Genomic DNA, 17,636 nt, shown 5'->3' on the forward strand with positions numbered 1-17,636 from the left:
GTGGGAGTAAAAAAAAAAAATTGGCTATAGCAAACAAAATCATTACTATTACGGAAGTTCTGACGCAGGCCCAGCACTTTCCGTGTTACCTGGCAGCCTAGCAGCAGGTCTCTCAACTTCTGAGAGCACCTGCCTGCTCTCATCCTCCTCACAGGTGGCCTTACAGGACCAAGAGCACCTACAAGGAACGCAGCTTGGCCTCAACAAACTTCCCTGTTCCTCCATCTTGTTAAATGAATGAGCTTAGAGAGGAAGGAGGTAGATGAATATAAAACACTCGTTTTATTTAAAAAGCGGAAAAGCCTGTCTACCTGGTGATGATGTTCCCTTGTAAAGCCTGGTGTTTTTATACAATTTTTATCCCACAATAATCTCATAATCTAATATTTCGTTAGCACCGTCAGCAGCAAAGTATAACGTTAACATCAGTGCTGTCAACTGATAACAGCTCTGGAAAATGGGGTTAGAGCCCCCATTACCTGGATTCCACTGAAGTGAAAATTTGTGATACATTCTGAACAAGAGCAGGTTAAAATTCTTCTTTGAATTAGCGATGGTTTTTTCGAAAAAGAATTTGTTTACAAAGTATTCAAACAAAACTCTAAAATCGATGTTTAATCCCGTATGTTTAAGAACTCTGAAAGAAATAATTAAATACAGTGGCTATAAAGACAACTCTTACCTATGAAAAGATTTCTAAATGACCCCTACATAAACTTTAATGACCTGGTTCTATTTCCATGAAATATTAACAGTGACATGCTTTTTAATATGTCAAAACCCAAACACTGTATCATTTAAACTAGGCTTTCAGTGAGGTTTCATTACTGTGTCGGTTTTAATTTAGTCTTTTTGCTTAGTAGATGTTCTCCCAACTCACTTTAGCCTTCACGTGGAAGGCTTTTGTAGATGAGCACCACCACCGGCTGACGTCTTCCATTACTGACATGATTCTGCTTTCCAGTTTTTATTAAAATTTGATGGTTCTCAGCCTCCAGCCCCTGCACAGGTCCTGGGACACCCAGAAATTATCTAGTTAATCCTGTACTAATTAAAATCAGGTCCTGCATCAGGGTGTTAAATAGACTACAAGGCAGGTCTTGTGAACAAAATTTTTTATTTACACACTGTATCTAGAAGCAGATACATAAATTCTTATACAATTAATTTCCAAAAATGTGCAAGAAATTACTATAATTTGTTTACAAACCAAAACACATATTAAAATCAATGGACTTTGGATAATTCATTCTGTGGTGTTCTCAGTACAAATGGTACACACCTGATTTGAAACATACAGAAAAAGTGTAAACTACAGCAATCTGAATTGCAAGTATTAATTTCATGGCACTCCAACAACTATGAAATTTCTTTAACCCAACATGTATACTTACTACAAAATTCTATAAGAATTTTTCATAATCTCTGGATGTAGAGTTTGGATCACTTTTCAGAAACAGCAACTACACACTTTGCCATGTTATGATTGATTAATAAAAAGAATGTTTATAAAAAACCTTCTTTAGAGGATTAAAAAAGTATTAAAAGAAACCAAATTTGTGATTGCTAGTGTACCAACACTTTTAGAATTTTAAAGTTATTTGCGGAACTGGCTATTGTTCCTTATTAGAGTATTCAACAAAACTGTCTATTGCTGGTAGTGTGATTTCATTTTAAAATTAAGACTTCACGTTCGATGAAAAGCAATTAGGATTTAAATGAAAATGTATTATTCTGAATCATTCATAAAGCAGTATCTCATATACAATGTGAAATGTACAGTAATTAAAATTGGCATTTCTGAAAGCATTGTTACAAAGATATTTTAGACTTGTAGCACTAGCAGAGACATTGCATTAACCTATATAAGATTTTAGTAACCTTTATCCTGTTTCAGTAATACTGACTCAAAAATTACAACGTATACTTGGGGTTCTGTTTCCTTTACGCCAATGATTTAGCCTTTTGGAACTTGATTTTCTTCAATAGCAAGATGGTTGCCCTGTGTAGCTGGTTTCCTTAAAAACTATTTTTAGTCCTATGATCATTTCCTGTGATATATTTTGACCTTCTAAATTTTCAGATTATTGCACCAAGTAGAGTTTTCCTTAGACAGAAAGAGAAAGAATGAGATATTTTTCAAGTACTTTCTACAGCCTTCTTATTATTTATAAAAATGAACAATAGTGTTATAGTAAGCCTAAAAACAGCCTCTGGACTCCATCATGTTTCGTGATGAAATATTTAATAGAAAACAATTCTGATTCATTCATTATGGCAAATGGATACAGCTTTCCTGTTTTCTTTTCCTTGCCTTGAGCTCAGATTTTTAGAAGCACGTATTTAAAAAGCAATCATAGGCTGTGTCCATGTCATCTCAGTTACCTGCCAATAGAATCCTAAATTTAACCAAATTGTATCTAGACCAAACTACATGACGAGTTTTCTCTCTCTCTTTTCCCTGTTTCCACTTTTAACCGGACTGTGTTCGTATCATGGAAAGCCAGTCTTCCACATTCGGTTCCACAAACAGTTGTCTTTCCACACAAAAGTAAAAAATGTCACAAAACATCTTTCTGCTTGCAAATTTAACTTTTTGGCAAATAGTCTGACTTTATCAGAATCTAACAATTTCAAACTAGATTAGAATAGGGCATATTAAAGTATATACCATGAATGTACAAAAGCACATCAAAATTTGGCTTTCTGAATTAGAACAGTATCAAGACTGTCCTCCACTAAAACACAAAGTACAATTTTAAAAAACATTTAGATGAAAATCTGAATAATCTTGACACTAAGCGGGTAGATCATAAACACACGGCATGATGAGAAAACGCAGGGAATAGGTTATGTCCACATAAGACGGGTTCAGGGCAGCCCAAAGACCTCTGTGCACCATGATCTCACAAGGAGGACATGTAAATGCTTCTGGAGACACGGAGAAGCCATTTCAACATCTATTATTAATACACAGTGACTCTGTGACGAAACCTGCCATCTAATATAGATGCACAGGGACTTTTAACTCACCCTAGATATATTTTAAGTTGTTTTAAAAATAAATAGTTTTGCAAAAAAATAGTTTAAATGTCTTGCATTAATTTGATAACAAGCTTACAACTCTGTAATAGTTCTTAATCCAAATAGCTTATAATGAACACTTAAATTATATTATTACAGTATTACTCCATATTCTATCTTATTAGGAGAAAACGTAACAGAAAATGAATGAGTCTTTGTAATAAGGTACAATTAACATCCCACCAAAATTAAGTACCTTTTCCCCTTTAAGTCAAAATACCGTAACACCATAATATTATGGCATTGTGCCTTTTCTTGGTAATATCTCAGTTCTGACCCTAAAAAAACAAAGAGAAAAAGGTGAGGATTCAGATATGTTTGAATGACAAAGCCAGAAAGTTTGACCTACACCTTTACCCTCATGTTTAAAGTGGGTAAGAGACTTTTCCTACCTCTTCCTTTAAGTGACAAAGGAAGAACCATCCCAAATTACATGTTTCATCTGAGATAGAAACATTTTCCTTTAAAGCTGTGTAGCTGAAAATTTTCTGGACAGGGCAATCCCGAAATACTACATCCACTGAAGAACTGTTAAGTGAATAAACACTCTGCGTTTCAAAATAACTAAAAATTACTGAATATAACATCCCTCCCCAACAACCGACTCAAGGATATAAAATTATTATCATGGCAAATTACTGAGGATTCAGCTAAATTTTAAAAACCTATTTTTAAATGGCAGTATATATGATAGACAATATGACTTTCACATTATCTAATACGGTTTTAATATTTTTTTCACATTGTGAGAAAAACTGCTCCACAATTTCCTGAATTTTTAAAGTCATCAAGGGTTCTCTTTATAGTGGGGGTAAGGAATGGTCAAAATCCAGCACACTTTTCTAGTAACTACATAGAAGAAAAATATAAGTCCAACTTTAAAACAAAGATTTCTTTCTATTCAAATCAATTTAAAACTTTTTATAAACATTAATGCTGCAAGGGAATCCAGTCCATTTATGAAAATTAGCTGACAATCAAGTTCACCCAAGAAAATGTTGACTAAGCTTAAGAAATCACAGATAAAACATTTTACCAAATAACGTATAGGTAACACACACCAAAAATGCTATCACAGGAAACTATGATCATCTAATATTTCTTTAATAATAATTCTAGTTCCATAGGTTTTCGTGTTATGCCAATTTGTACCCGAATTTAATTACAGAAAAGGCAACAATTCCTAAACTGGTGGTATACATTTCTTTACAATTTTTTAATGTAAGGCCATTTATTAAAATAGACAAATTATAAGATGAAAATGAAGGCAACAGAAAAATTCAATTTTTCACAACCAAAAAACTTAGCACAACCTCAGAAATAATTTAGAAAAAGTTATGTTGTTGTTATATGTTGTAGATCTCCCTTCCATTACCCAAGATTATGTCAATTCATGATTCTAAATAAATCTTTTTAAAGAGATTAAAAACTCATCTTCAGTGTATATGTAAATTCTGTGTTTTATCACATCACACAGGTATGTTTATTCAACACTATCTTTTGAAAATGGGCCGTTTAAAAAGACATAGCAATTTCCATTCTGTAAGTTTCATTCAACTTTACTTAGGGCTGAATACACATGAAATGTGCTTTTAATGCATAAAAATCACAGTGGATAGCAGCAAAGGACTGGGCGGGGGGCACTGAGGAGAATTTGATAATTCACATTGTGATTATTCTGCACATTGATGAAAGATAATTCACACCTCTAAAACCTCAAGACTTCCCTTTTTAAAGGACCAAAAGAAACCCAAGACACCTTGCTGACACTTCCCCACCCCTAAACAAACTGATGACTCTTTTACACATAAAACTGAAATAGTTATGGCAGCAAAAGATGTTGATGGCAATGAGAGTCTGTAAACTGTATTTCAATCTCTTTTCCTTATTCCCAAAGTGCAAGATGCAGGGTTCTCAATCTTTCAGTAGTGCTTCTCCTGTAAATAATCCTTCATTTTGTTTGGCAAAGGCAGTTTCTGAATTAAGTCTATCCTGGTATACTGACGTATAACAAAGCGACACAGGTACTGCAGCGAGCGCACCTGCATGAACCGGGACACTGGGTTGGTCAGTCTGACGGGGTAAGTCGCAGACCCAGGCAGCCGAGACCTTGAATAACAAAAAGCTCCATTTTCAGAGTCCCTGATTGAATGCTCAATTAGATCAACTATGGACGTGTGTCCTTCCACATCTGGCTGTTCATAAAAGCTAAACCTACCGTTTGAGTGCTCAATTCTAGTGTGAAGTGTTTTACCATGGGAGCGAAAGCTCAAGCTTAAAAGATAACGGTCGTCAGAACTGTCCCGGACAAGGAAAGAACCATCTGGCACGTTTGCTAGCTTCCCTTCTGCCTCCCAACGTGTGATTGGTCCCCAGTACCATCCTTGCTTTGCAAGTTTTTTCAGCTCCTCTGTAAGGCTTGTCACAACCATGGGACCACTGCTTTGCACTGAGTCATAAACTCTTGCAACCCCAGGAGCAGAGTTAGGATCAAAATTCAAATGACAGCGCATACTTTCAGCCACATGGGCCTCTGTGCCAGGGAGTCCACTGAAGTTCCTTTGGATTTGATTATTCTGTATTGGAGGTAGCAATGGTGAGAGTGGAGGGACATCATCGTGACCCGCCCTCGGGCTCTGCAGCATGACTCCCGTGGTGCCAATCAACAAGCCATTCACCGACTGATCCACGAAGATCTCCGGGGCAACGACGAGGTCCTGGTCTACCTGACTCTCGTCTTCCGGGAAAGAGTGCCCTCCCACTTGAGGAGGAACCGCAGAGACTTCCATGGGAGAAGAACTGTCCAGACAATAGCTACGTGATCCTTCCAAAGGATACATCCCCTCATCTAAAGGCACAGTATACTGAATGTAGTCCTGAGGCATAAGTCCAATAACGACAGGCACATGTTCATCCAGGTGAAGATGCAGGTCTCCGTTATGCGAAGCTGAGCTCTTCAGTGAATTGGCTTGCTCTTGGTACGCGGTCTCAGGCTGGAGATCGTGGAAATCCTTCCGGACGCCGTTGAGGGCTGGACTCGGGCTGGAAGAGTGAACCAAGGCCTTGACTCTCACCTCCATCTTGATGCACGTCTCCTCGGAGTTTGTGGGCCGAAGAGGCCAAGGCGTGGGGCTGTAGTGATGGCTGCGGAGGGAGGTGGACCTTATCGGCCTCTGAGCTCTCACGTCTTTAAAGACGATGGGTGCTGAGGAGGAGGAGAAGGTGTCCTCGTCAGCACAGCTCCCAGAGGGTGCGCCTGCCTTGCCTTTTTTCTGTTTTGCAGAAAGCCGCCTTTTTAGCGTACCCATCAGGCTCTCGCTTTTTGATCTGTTTTTTCCGCCTTTTTCATCTTCACTGTTGATATCGCAGCTGGCCATATCTTTACCGTAGCAGCTACCAAATAAGGAATCATCTTTTCCAAAGTCACCGGCTAGCGACGGTTGTTGTACTACCATGAAATCAGTTTCTTCTTTACTTTTATTCAAGTTAAAAGATTTCCGGAAGGTTTTAAGACTAATTTTCTTCATTATGACTAGTTACCTAATCCAAGGGATCAAAATTTCTTCCTGGAATATTATCCCCAAACATCTGGAGAGCCTGCAAGGCTGCATCTATGTATTTTTCCTGCTTCATTTAACCTTTGGAGCCATTTTCTAAAAAAAAAGAAAGAGTCATATTAAAAAATATTTCCACCAAAGTTTTATTTTAGTCAGTCTTAATCCTTTAGCTTCTGAACAAGAACGTCCCAGTCTTTTCCTAATGTCAGCTCTGTTAGGACTGGGATTTCTTTCTGTCGCACCCAGCAGAGCAGATCACTGCCGACTACACAATGAGCATGTGCTGAATATTTGATCATGTTTATAAAGAAAAAGCTTGCATCTACCTTTCTTTTCCCTGGCACCTCGCTTTTTGGTACAATCTCTAACGTGTGGGCCAGTGTTCACATTCTTCCCAGCTGGGCTCTAGGCTAGACCTTCGCACTTCTGCAGCACTGACCCCGACCGCTCCTCTGCTGTCCGCCCCTGTCCCAGCGTGACACTCAGCAAAGGCGCTCCGCAGAACTGGAAAAACAAGCCTAGTCAGCTCCTCAACACCTCATGCATATTTTAATACTTAAGCATGCGTCAAAATAAGCCAAAAGAATTTCATTATTTATGATAAATTATCTAGAGATGTTCCTCTATACTCGGGAGTTCCTTGAGAATAGGCTCATTCACCATCAAGTTCTCCAAGCACAGAGGAGGGAGAAGTCAAATGTGTGCAGGCTGAAAAGCTTTCATCTCTGAAGTACACCCATAAAAACGAGATGTGTCTAGTTTTGATCTATTTGGAAGATTATGAAACGTATTTCCAAAATTATTATTTCTTACTTTTTTGCAACTTCTTGTGGCAAATTTTTATTTCTGTATCCAGAAATACGTTTTCTAAACTTTTTTTGTACATTGTTCTACCACTGAAATACAGGATTTCAATTCTGTAAAGACTTTCTGAAAGTCATTTCACAGGAAGAAATCCTGGTTCCATAAACCATGTTAAGTGATCCTAGCAACACTGCTTTACAAAGGCCTTCTGTTTAAACTGTGCAGAATGTTTTCTTTCCTCCACGGCCATGTGCTGCCTTCTCTGCAGCCATCAGAGTATAATGCCTTGACAAGGTGATTTGCTTGAACTTGAGCGAAATGCTAATAAAACCCAGAACAAGATTCTGACCTCCCAAACCAGCAGTTTAGCATCACTCAGTTTCTTGGCAAAAGACTCTGGCTCTAGCTTTGATCCCATTCATGAATTCACTCTGCATCTGCTAAGCCCCTACTCAGCCTCCGCTGAGTCAGCCTGGCTCAGCCCTGTGTGGCAATATGCAGATTAATAAATAACTGATGGTCTCCTAATCCAGTAAGAGAGACAGATGTATGAACGGATACATTGTAGTATCAACCCTTCAGTCACATAATGGTACACAAGTTGACAGGAGAGAGAACCTGGTAAACGTCTCCTTTTAGTTTTGGATAGGATTTGGGTGGTGTACCGATGGAATCATTCTTACTAAAAACCACTCAGATCAGACAGCCTATCAGGGGATCAGTAATATCATGTGCCCAAAAGGAAGAGGCAATTTTTATAAGTCTACTGTCACGCACTACGTTTCTGAACCAAGTCGTAAAAAATAAAAAATTTAAAATACCTGAAGCACCAGTTACTTTTAAATAATAAATGAAGTCGTCTATTAGGTGAACTCACTGTCTTAGTTGCATGTCTTCTACTCAAGCATAATGATGTATTACAACTGCCAGAATCAGTAACTGATGAACCCTCCTAAACCTGAGATTCAAATAGTTCTGCTTCCCACTATCACACCCATACCCAAAAAACATGAGAGACCGGCAACCACAGTAAAAGTACTTGGCAATTACCTCCTTGAAAATGATACCTTTTTCAACTACTAATCCGTATTTGTAAGCTATTAATCAATACTAATATTAAAGAAACAAAATTCAATCCTAGACATTACAAACCATAAAAAGTTCTATTAGGCCATATGGTCTTTCATCTCTTCCCTTCAATTTCTAGGCAAAGATTACTCTAAAATTTTTAAGAGTATCTGTTTTTCTGTTTGCACATCCAAAAATATATGCCATCTTTTTATAGGATTACCATCTGTCTCATGCCTGAGTAAATGTTCTGAATTAGTTTTACTGCTTTTCTAATTGTAAAATTTTCGGTTTACACATATACTTGAAAATGTATATAAAGTTTCAAGGGAAAAAGCTTTCCCTTGAAAATACTTTATCTATATGGGTAAAGGATAGCATCTTCAAATAATTTCAACCTCTTCTTAAAGAAATGACTTGAGGCAGTCAGTCATCATAACACATAATAAAAAAAATTAGGTCAAACAACTACTTAATCTTCAGTAAACAAAACAGCTTTATTATCCCCCTTTTACAAAATGAGAAAACTGGGTATCAGAGAGATTCGAATTTGCCCAACAAAGTCAAACAATTTGCTACTAGAAACAGCAGATCCAGAATCTATACCTGGCTGCTATCTGCAAAGCTCACATTCTTTCCCTATGCCAAACTGCCCTACCTGCCATTCTACTGCTTACATCAGTGGTTCTCAAACATTCTGGTCTCAGAGTCCCTTTATTCTTTTAAAAATTATTGGAAGACAAGCAGCAGCACTGTTTATGTGGGTTGTGTCGACTGAAATGTACCCTACTAGAAAATAAAACTAGGGCCAGGCACAGTGGCTAGCACCTGTAATCACAGCACTTTGGAAGGCCAAGGCGTGTAGATCACCAGAGGTTAAGAGTTCGAGACCACCCTGGTCAACATGGTGAAACCCTGTCTCTACTAAAAATACAATAAATAAATAAATTAGGTGGTGTGTGCCTGTAATCCCAACTACTCAGGAGGCTCAGATAGGAGATTTGCTTGAGGTCAGGAGGTGGAGGTTGTAGTGAGCCAAGATCGCACCACTGTACTCCAGCCTGGGCAACAAGAGTGAAAACTCAATCTAAAAAAAAAAAAAAAAAAAACCTAAGAAAATTTGTTATTTATTTATTTATTGAAGATACAGAGTACCACTGTCTTGGCCAGGCATGATCTCGGCTCACTGAAACCTCAATCTCCCAGGCTCAGGAGATCCTCTTACCTCAGCCTCCCAAGTAGTTGGTACTATAGGCATGCACCACCACGCCTGGTTAATTCTGTCTATTTTTTGCAGAGATGAGGTCTATGTTGCGCAGGCTGGTCTTGAACTCCTGGCCTCAAGCAATTCTCCTACCTCAGCTTCCCAAAGTGCTGGGATTACAGGTGTGAGGCACTGCGCCCAGTCTAATTTTAAATTTATTTTAAAATGACAATACACTCATTACATGTTAACATAAATAACATTTTTTAAGTGATAATAAAAATCAGTGAAAGCAGCACCACTTTAGATTACTGTAAATCTCTTCTGCCTGACTTAAAGGAGATAGCTAGACTCCCATGTCGGCTTCTGCACTGAATCTGTTACAGTACAGTAGCCCTGTCTAGTCTCAGCAGAGGATACATCTAAGATCCTCAGTGGATGCCTCAAACCACAGATAGTACAGATCCCTATATAAAGTATATTTCGCTTTTTTCCCTATATACACGTAACTATGATAAAGTTTAATTTTTAAATTAGGCACAGTAAAAGATTAACAACTATAATTTATTTTAAAAATTGAACAATTAAAACATATTGTAATAAACGCTATGAGAATATGGACTCTCTCTCACACAAAACATCTTATTGTACTGCAGTTACCTGTGTTAAGATGACTATCCACCATGGGTAACTGAAACTGTGCATAGGGGGACTACCGTATGTTGTTCTAATTAAAGTGTAAGAAGAAAATTCAGCCTACTCCAGATACATAGTTGGAAAAAGGAAAAATATATTTTATTTAATGACCTTTTCATATTAACTATATTTTTCTTTGATATGATATCAAAATTCAATGAATGATAGTTTCTTAATGTAAAATTGCCCTGTAAAATCTGAAACCATAACAAGAAATTTTTCACTCTATAACACTCAAACCCATTGGTCCATCTTGCATCCTGAACAAATCTTATATGCATAATGGTTTTCTAACATCATATATTAGTAATTTCATTACACAATATGACAAACTCATATTTGTGAATATCACCACTGCTTTCATTAGAAAAGTCTTTAAAGTACTGAAAAGCAGTTAAGTCAACAGTGGTAGAGACAAGCTTTCCACAACTGTAATTTTTGTTTGAAACATGGAATTTGGGCTGGGTGCAGTGGCTCATGCCTATAATCCCAGCACTCTGGGAGGCCGAGGTGGGTGGATCACTTGAGGTCAGGAGTTCAAGATCAGCCTGACCAACATGATGAAGCCCCGTGCCTACTAAAAATACAAACATTAGCTGGGCATTGTGGCTCACATCTGTAATCCCACCTACTCAGGAGGCTGAAGCAAGAGAATCACTTGAACCCAGAAGCAGAGGCTGCAATGGGTTGAGATCACACCACTGCACTCCAGCCTCGGCAACACAGCAAGACTCCATCTCAAAAAAAAAACAAAAACAAAAAAAAGAAAGAAAGAAAGAAAGAAAGACAGAAACTTCTAATTTTATTACTGGCATCAATATTGTCACTTGTTTTTATTGAAGTGACAGGCTGATGTAGATCATTTATGGGAAAATATCTATTAAAACTCAGATGGAATAATCATGTGTGTCAGGTAATTGCTGTTTTTAGTAAAAGCAGTTATTTCACAAAACAAGAAGCTAGTTAGCCAGTGTAGCCAGCAATTCAAACAAGCGCTTCCCCTGAAGACACTCTTCCATCTTCAGCATGTACTGAAAAGTATCTCCCAAATATTCACATTTCATAAAAAGGATTTTACAAAGATGAACACTCAGGGTGACGATTTAATAAAATTAATAACTTTTACAGCTTCATCAATGGTATCCTTAAGTATAATCAAAGGTTTTTTTCTTTTTTTTTTTTTTAATAAAATGCTTGGTTCTTACTAAAGTAAGGAACATATGACTACTATTACATGACTACTATTACAGTTTGGTGCCACTGCCTTGACTCATGGTAAGGCATCATCAGTTTTATCCACCATTGCTTTCTGTACCATCAGTGAAAAAGGCAAACGATGTTTCAGCATTATTATGAAAGAGGATCCACAGACCAGAGCCACAGGCTTAAAGTATCTGTGAAGGCAATTTAAAAGAACAAAAAGAAAGACTTTAACATAAAGGAATGAATCCACATAAAAAGTTAACAAGATGAGCTGATAGCGTTGTGAATATCTCTCCGCACGGTAAGTTGCATTGTCAATTTCTGAACCTGCATGGTTCATGCACTTTCATCTCGGTTTCTTAGATTCGACTCCACTGCTCCTAAACCTGTGAGAACACTATTTGCCATTCCCTTAGGAAAAAAAGAAAAAATAAGAGATACCAAAGTCTTCCCAGAAAGGGAGTAAAGAAAAAGGAGGAATGGAACAGATCATATCATGAAACAGAATTACAACATAAATATATGATAAGATGTAGACTACAAAATGTTTTTTTCAACCAATAGATATAAATGGGGTAAATTCAACTATTAGAAGAAAAATATTTTAAGATCTGGTTTTTGAAAAGCAATAATCATGTTATATACAGAAAGAACACACTAAAACAAATTATCTCAGAAAGTTTCAAAAGTTTCAAAGTTTCAAAACACCATAAAATCTCTCCAGTATTTCCACTCTTTCCAACTGTTCTCTTCTTCACCGTGCCTGTGATTTTCTTACGCTACCAGCTAGTTGTACTCAGTATGTTCTACTTGAGATCAGGAATGTTTTCAGTAGTGGTCACTGCTGTATCTCCAACACCAAAGATAGCTCCTGGGCACGGCTGATGCTCAGATGCAAACTTTGTTTGTATTTAAATTCATTATGCAATTTAAACACATGAACAAATAAGTATACTTTGGAAAATGATTTCTATAAACGTAGTGCTAATTGATTTGGAAGTAAATAAATGCAGGTGGCTAAAAATATTTTCTGCAGAAGCAGGCACAGACAAAACCACTCTAAAAGACTGGGGAGAAATTCCTTAAAAAAAAAGAAAAAAGAAAGAAAAAAAAAACCCTAGTTCTATAACAAATAATAGGTCAGGTACAGTGGCTCATGCCTGTCATCTCAGCACTTTAGGATGCTGAGGCGGGTGGATCACTTGAGGTCAGGAGTTCAAGGCCAGCCTAGCCAACATGGTGAAACTCCGTCTATACTAAAAAATACAAAAATTAGCTGGGCATGATGGTATGCACTTGCAGTCCCAGTTACTCAGAGGCTAAGGTGGGAGGAGTGCTTGAACCCAGGAGGCAGAGGTTGCAGTGAGCTAAGATCACACCACTCCACACACACACACCCCAACATGGGTGGCAGAGTAGAAAAAAGGCGTTGGTGTGGATGTGGTGAAAAGGGAACACTTTTACTGTTGGTGGGAATGTAAACTAGAACCACTGTGAAAAACAGCGTAGGGATTCCATAAAGCACTAAAAGTACATCTATCATTTGATCGAGCAATCCCACTATTAGCTATCTCCCCCAAGAGAAGAAAAATTATACAAAATTATAAGAAAAAGATATTTGCACACACATTTATGGCAGCACAATTCACAACTGCAAAAATATGGAACCAGCCCAATGCCCATCAATCAATGAGTGAATAAAGAAAGTGTGGTGTATATACAAACCAAACATCATTATGTTCTCACTTACAAGTGGGAGCTAAGTTATGAGGATGCAAAGGCATAAGAATGATATCATGGACTTTGCGGACTCAGGAGAAAGGGTCGGGGGGGTGGGGATAGAAGACTACACATTAGGTACAACGTACACTGCTTGGGTGATGGGTGCACAAAAATCTCAGAAATCACCACTAAAGAACTTATCCCCATAACCAAAAAGCACCTGTTCCCCAAAAATTTATTGAAATAAAAATAAATTATAAAAAAAAAAATTCATTCCACTATGCAGGCCGAGTGCCGTGGCTCACGCGTGTAATCCCAGCACTTTGGGAGGCCAAGGCAGGCGGATCACGAGGTCACAAGGTCAAGAGATCGAAACCATCCTGACCAACATGATGAAACTCCCTTTCTACTTAAAAAAAAAAAAAATTAGCTGGGCGTGGTGGCGTGCGCCTGTAGTCCCAGCTACTTGGGAGGCTGAGGCAGGAGAATTGCTTGAACCCGGGAGGCAGAGGTTGCAGTGAGCCAAGATCATGCCACTGCACTCTAGCCTGGCGCATGGCGACAAAGCAAGAGACTCTGTCTCAAAAAAAAAATCCACTATGATACCTTGAAAAAAAACCACCTAGGCCTTTGTACAAAGATTGCTCGGCAAAGGCTATTCACTTCTCATTATTCTTAAACAAAGTGCTAAACTAGATATCCTAGATGTGTTATATAAGGACATAGATTATATAATTTATACTGACACAGAGTTCAGTCAATAGATATTTAAAGAAAACACGCTGGTTCTACATTTAGAAATTAATGAAAGAGTGTACTTGTTTTAATTTAAAATAAAATGTTTAAAGTACATTGAGTACCTAGTTCCATGAAGTTTTTTAGTTAACTGACAAATACCAATTCTGAAAACTTTTGGGAAAAGAAAAAGGAGTCCTGTAACAGAAGAGAATGGAAAAAGGCATAAGCCAGCAAATAGGAAGCTAGAGTAACAATGATGAGATGACGCTGCATTCGAGAAAAACCGGTCAAACAAAATGAAAAGGGGCATATTACGAAAAGTATAAGCCATAATATAATGAAGAAGAAATCTGCCAAAAACCTTTGTACATAAAATGGAAGAGCATTGAAATGTCTCTTTCAGCCAAGGAAAAAGGAAGTAAACAAAAAGGAAGAACATAGCAAATTTAAATTACATAATTAATTTATCTTTTAGACATACAGGATTCTGTACCCTAAAAAATGAGAAGCCAACTCCTTTACAAGAACTTATGAAACAGTTACTAAAGGCCCCAATCAAAACCTTCATAAAAGTCAGAGAGATCTCCTTAATTGACCACGAGGCAATAAAAGTAAACAGGACAAACAAAAAATAATTAATTAAATTAAACTAAAATCATCAAACATCTTTAAATAACTCAAGTCAGAGACAAAAATCTCAAAATGAACAAAAACGGTATACTAACAATGAAAATGCTATACATTGGCTGAGCACAGTGGCTCATGCCTGTAATCCCAGCACTTTGGGAGACTGAGGCAGGCGGATCACTTGAAGTTAATTCAATGCCACCCTGGCCAACCTGGTGAAACCCTGTCTCTACTAAAAACACAAAAATTAGCCAGGCGTGGTGGCAGGCACCTGTAATCCAACCTACTTGGGAGGCTGAAGTAGGAGAATCGCTTAAACCCAGGAGGCGGAGGCTGCAGTGAGCCGAGATTGCGCCACTGCACTCCAGTCTGGGTAACAGAGTGAGACTCCATCTGGGGAAAAAAGAAAAAGGAAATGCTACCAACCAAAATCTATGTGATTCTGCAAAACCCTAAAACTAGGCTCACAAAAAAATTCAAAGATTTAAAAATTTACAAAACTAAATGGTATGGAATTAAAAGAAATAAATTATGCATTCAATTCAAGAAGTAATTTATAAACCCCCAGCCAGCAAAAGAAAAATCAGGAAAAATAAAGATAAAAGCACAAATTAATGAATTAGAAAATAGAAAGTAACAGGATTAAACATTACAAGAGTTGATTACACAAGAGAAAACTCAATTGGAAAACAACTAGCTGGCATAATCAAGAAAGGGAAATATGCTTATACGAAACTGAAAATAGAGCAATAACCATACATTCATGAGAAATCAAAATGTGTAAAATTACTTTGAAAATTCTATGAAAATTAATTTGAAATTCAGACGAAAAGGATAATTTTACAGCAAAATATATATTACCAAAATTTGCAGCAGAAGACACAGGAATCCAAAAGAAGCTAATAATTGTCAAAGAAACTGAGAAAGTGATCAAGGAGCTACCAAGGCTCTTTTCCCTTTAGGAGAAGAACAGACATGCTGGTAAGGGCTTAAGACAACTATTTCCCAGCCTGACCAACATGGTGAAACCCTGACTCTATTAAAAATACAAAAAGTAGCCAAGCATGGTGACACGTTCCTGTAGTCCCAGCTACTCGGGAGGCTGAGGCAGGAGAACTGCTTGACCCGGGAGGCAGAGGTTGCAGTGAGCTGAGATCGTGCCACGGCACTTCAGCTTGGCGACAGAGCAAGACTCCGTCTCAGAAAAAATAAAATAAATAAAAATCCAAAGAATGTTGGTGTAATGAAAATTGTTCTATATCTTGATTGTGATAGTGTTTATATGACCGAATGCATTTGTCAAAAAAACTCAACAAAATGCAACTAAAAAAGGCGGCTTCACTGAGTGCAAATTATAAATCAATTATTAAAATTCACTGAAAAGGAAATTCAGACCAAAACAAGATAAGCTCTCATGTGAATTTGAAAAACTTAAATTAGTAACACTTAAATGTTGGGAAAGCCATCCCAAACTGAGCACTCATAACTAATGATTGCAATAAATTGGTACAACTGCATAAAATATCTGAAAATATTTATCAAAAACTTAAATTGATATATAACTAATCAAGTAATGATGCTACTAGTGATTTGTCCTTTACATCAACACTCATGCCAAACACAAAGACATATAGACAACAATGTTTCTTATTGCATTAATTGGAGAAAAAAAAAAACAACATTACTCAATCATTGACTTAATATTGTTAAATACAGACCACATATTGGCCTAATATGTGCCAAATCTTTGTTACAACCCTGTAAATTTGGTACTATGCACTGTGGAACTAGACTGCATAAGTTCATGTGCTATACTCTGGCTCCACCATTGAATAATTGTGTGACCTAAGAAATATCAGTACCCATCACTCAGGCTAGTTGTGAAGTTTAAATGTGTTAATATATGTGATGTCTTCTAAAAAAAAAAAATGCCTGGCTCATATTAGGCTATGCAGATGTTTGCAGCTAGTCAAAGCAGTAGTACTAATATTCTCAACATCTAGATGGGGAAGCTGAGATACAGAGAGGTTAAAAAACTTGCCTAAAATCACACAACTGATTTTAGAGCTCACTTCTCTACACAAAACATTTACTACATAATTCATTTTGGCAAAAATGTGGAATGTAAATGTCAGGAAGCAACAATAACCATAAAAAATCATTAGATTTGTGATAAATAATAAATCATTAGATTATTGAAAATAATAAATTATAATCAATACCCAATGGAAATGTTATAGAGATAACACAACATGTCCATAATGCATTATTGGGGGGAAAAAATCAAGTTACCAAACTAAATGTAAAGATTATCTCATTTGTATATAAATTCATATGCCTAAAAGTGCATAGTAAATGTTTCAAAGAATAAAGAAGTAAGTGATTACATCTCTAGTGAACAGGAAAAGGGATGAGGAAGCTCAGTTGAGTTTTATTTTCTATATTAGCCTTTTCTGTAACTGTTGAGCAGATTTTACAATACTACAAAAGGACCACTCTACCCCATAAAGTGTTCAGGTACAATTTAAGGTAAAATAAGGCACTCTAAGTAAAAAAACCGTCTCTCTGCATTTCAGTCATCTGGTATCATGAAAAGCAGGACCCTGATGTCCTCAGGGTCAAAGGTATGAACAACTTTCTAAGTCTTCCCAAACGGTTTCCAATTCTTTCTAGCTTTTAATCCCATGAAGCCAAGTATCACCCTCATGCCTTGCCTCATTCCAAGTACCCGATACTCACTTCAGCCTTTTGCTTCCCTCTTCAAGCAATAATGAAAAAAGAAGGATGAAAGATGAACTTACTACCTTCTAGTGTCTTAGATTCTAGTGTAGGATACACTGGTGAACATCTGTAGGAAACTGAGAAGCACTCTAAGAGAAACATACTCAGAAAGCCACCATCACTCAGAGCCACACCTAACTCAGACCCGGAGG

The 17,636-nt window shown here is 37.3% G+C and overlaps 1 protein-coding gene across 2 annotated transcripts in view; it reads right to left on the bottom strand.

Annotated features, from left to right (window-relative positions):
* Nucleotides 1-2,057: 2,057 nt before the first annotated feature.
* The window catches only part of SOCS6 (suppressor of cytokine signaling 6), a 38,343-nt gene continuing 22,764 nt past the window's right edge, over nucleotides 2,058-17,636 (bottom strand). Inside the window, exons 2-3 of one of the 2 annotated variants that reach the window (XM_010336729.3) lie at nucleotides 6,968-7,145; nucleotides 2,058-6,737 (exon numbers count right to left, since the gene is read on the bottom strand). In XM_010336729.3, the coding sequence (XP_010335031.2) occupies nucleotides 5,007-6,611 (1,605 nt within the window). In that variant the 5' untranslated portion in view covers nucleotides 6,612-6,737; nucleotides 6,968-7,145 and the 3' untranslated portion in view covers nucleotides 2,058-5,006. The remainder of the gene's footprint in view (nucleotides 6,738-6,967; nucleotides 7,146-17,636) is intronic. The other variant, XM_010336730.3, reaches the window with a different exon arrangement.

The sequence above is a fragment of the Saimiri boliviensis genome, chromosome 13 (assembly GCF_048565385.1).
Source record: "Saimiri boliviensis isolate mSaiBol1 chromosome 13, mSaiBol1.pri, whole genome shotgun sequence".
In the NCBI taxonomy this organism is placed as follows: domain Eukaryota; kingdom Metazoa; phylum Chordata; class Mammalia; order Primates; family Cebidae; genus Saimiri; species Saimiri boliviensis.